The sequence below is a fragment of the Octodon degus genome, unplaced genomic scaffold (assembly GCF_000260255.1).
Source record: "Octodon degus isolate 3935 unplaced genomic scaffold, OctDeg1.0 scaffold00086, whole genome shotgun sequence".
NCBI lineage: Eukaryota > Metazoa > Chordata > Mammalia > Rodentia > Octodontidae > Octodon > Octodon degus.
The window spans coordinates 8,517,999-8,519,809 of NW_004524662.1; the positions used below are offsets into that span (position 1 = coordinate 8,517,999).

At 30.6% G+C, this 1,811-nt stretch overlaps 1 protein-coding gene across 1 annotated transcript in view; it reads left to right on the forward strand.

Annotated features, from left to right (window-relative positions):
• Nucleotides 1–1,811, forward strand: part of Heatr5a (HEAT repeat containing 5A) — a 179,247-nt gene that overhangs the window by 1,898 nt on the left and 175,538 nt on the right. The window contains exon 3 of the mRNA XM_023721836.1: nt 999–1,210. Within this exon, the coding sequence (XP_023577604.1) occupies nt 999–1,210 (212 nt within the window). The remainder of the gene's footprint in view (nt 1–998; nt 1,211–1,811) is intronic.

Below are 1,811 nucleotides of genomic sequence, written 5' to 3' on the forward strand. Positions count from 1 at the left end.
GTTCTGACAAAAAAAAAAAAAAAAAAAAAAAAAAAAATTAAAGAACTGGAATGCATTTCAGTGTGCTAGCTCAACATGAAAGCCCTGAGTTCATTTCCCAGTACTATTAACAGCAACAACAACAAAATATCAAAACACATAAAATGAAACAACAAAACAAAACACAAGCTGAGGCCTGAGTTTAATACTCAACACCAAACAACAAAACCCTCCTATATTTGGAGGAATTTAGAATTTAACAAGAAAAATTTTTATCAATTAAAAAGAAAAAGAAAAAAAAAAGCTTTACAGAACATGTTCTTGTGAGAAGAAACTGACTAGTTCTTATGATGTAAGATATTTGTCAAGTTTGCTGATTTTCAAAGGAAGAAAAAATAACCCAACTTCTGGATTTGAAAAATAAATTTAACAAGGACAAAATTCTGTACATTAATTTCCTTGTAGAATTCAAGACTCAGTAAACATCTGAGTACCATTAGCTTAATAATGATACTGCATACTCCTTTTCAGAGGTTAGACAAATAAAATGTGTTAAAAGTGCATATAATGAAAATATGTAGTAACATTACAAAACAATTGCAATAATTTAGAAAAACTTTTTAAAATAGGAAACCATAAAATTAGCCTTGATATAGATTACGTATTACAAGACTTATTTGTTTATGCAGAGATATTTAAGGGAGATAGCTCTAGTTAAAAGTGAAAATTTACTCTGTCTTTAAAAAATATAAAGAGACTTAAAAGAAACAACATCTTGTCTTTGTTAGCAGAACCTGGAATAGTGTGATTCAGCATTTATTTTTTGGAGATAATCAGAAAGAAAACTGCGTGTTGGTATAATGTCCTAACCATCAACTTATTTATAGCTTTTCTCCAAAACAATTTATACAGTAGTATCCTAGTCTCTTTAGTTAGTTCTTAAGTATATGAAAGAAAAGTTTGAGAATTACACTATTTAGGTTGACTTTGAATTGTCTTTCTGTTGTCTTTCTTTCTAGAATGATTTGAAGGAGAAACAGAAGATTCTTGTTGAACAGCTCCTGTCTTTGTTAAACAGTTCTCCTGGGCCTCCTACTCGCAAACTCCTTGCAAAGAATCTAGCCATACTTTATAGTATTGGAGACACATTCTCTGCTTATGAAACAATTGATAAATGTAATGATCTTATTCGTAGCAAAGATGACTCTCCAAGTTATCTTCCCACCAAACTGTAAGTTGAACATTAAAAATGGATAGAAGCCAGGTGTGATGGGACACATCCGTAATTCCAGGATTTAGGAATCTGAGGCAGAAGGATTGCCAAGAGTTCAAGATTTAAAAGAAAAAAAAAAAAAAAAAGCTAAGCAGAAAGCAGACTATTGCTTAATTATGTGATTTTTTTTTTAATCAAGTACACAGCCTACCTGACAGTTATTTTCAAGCAGCACACATAGTCAGTTTAACACTTTCATTACTTTTTTTTTTTAAGTACCATTTTTCATTGATTGAAAAAGTCTTTCGGAAATGTGTTAGATATATTTGATGTGTAGATTTTGGGATTCAAGACATTTTAAGATTTTAGTTTTGAACTTAGCAGTTAACTGGTAGGATTTTCACTCTGACTAACTATATATGCTGATACTGAACTAAGCAACTGCACTGAAGATAGCAATGTGTAATACTAGGGTCTTGCTTGGAATGCCTGTCATTCTGGTCTTCTAAATACGTACTCCTTGTCATGTCATACCAATTACTGCTGTACTGTCTGTCAAGTAAATGTTTGTTTTAAAAAAATAGGGTAATAAATGAAAACAAGAGATAAGAAAAAAAAA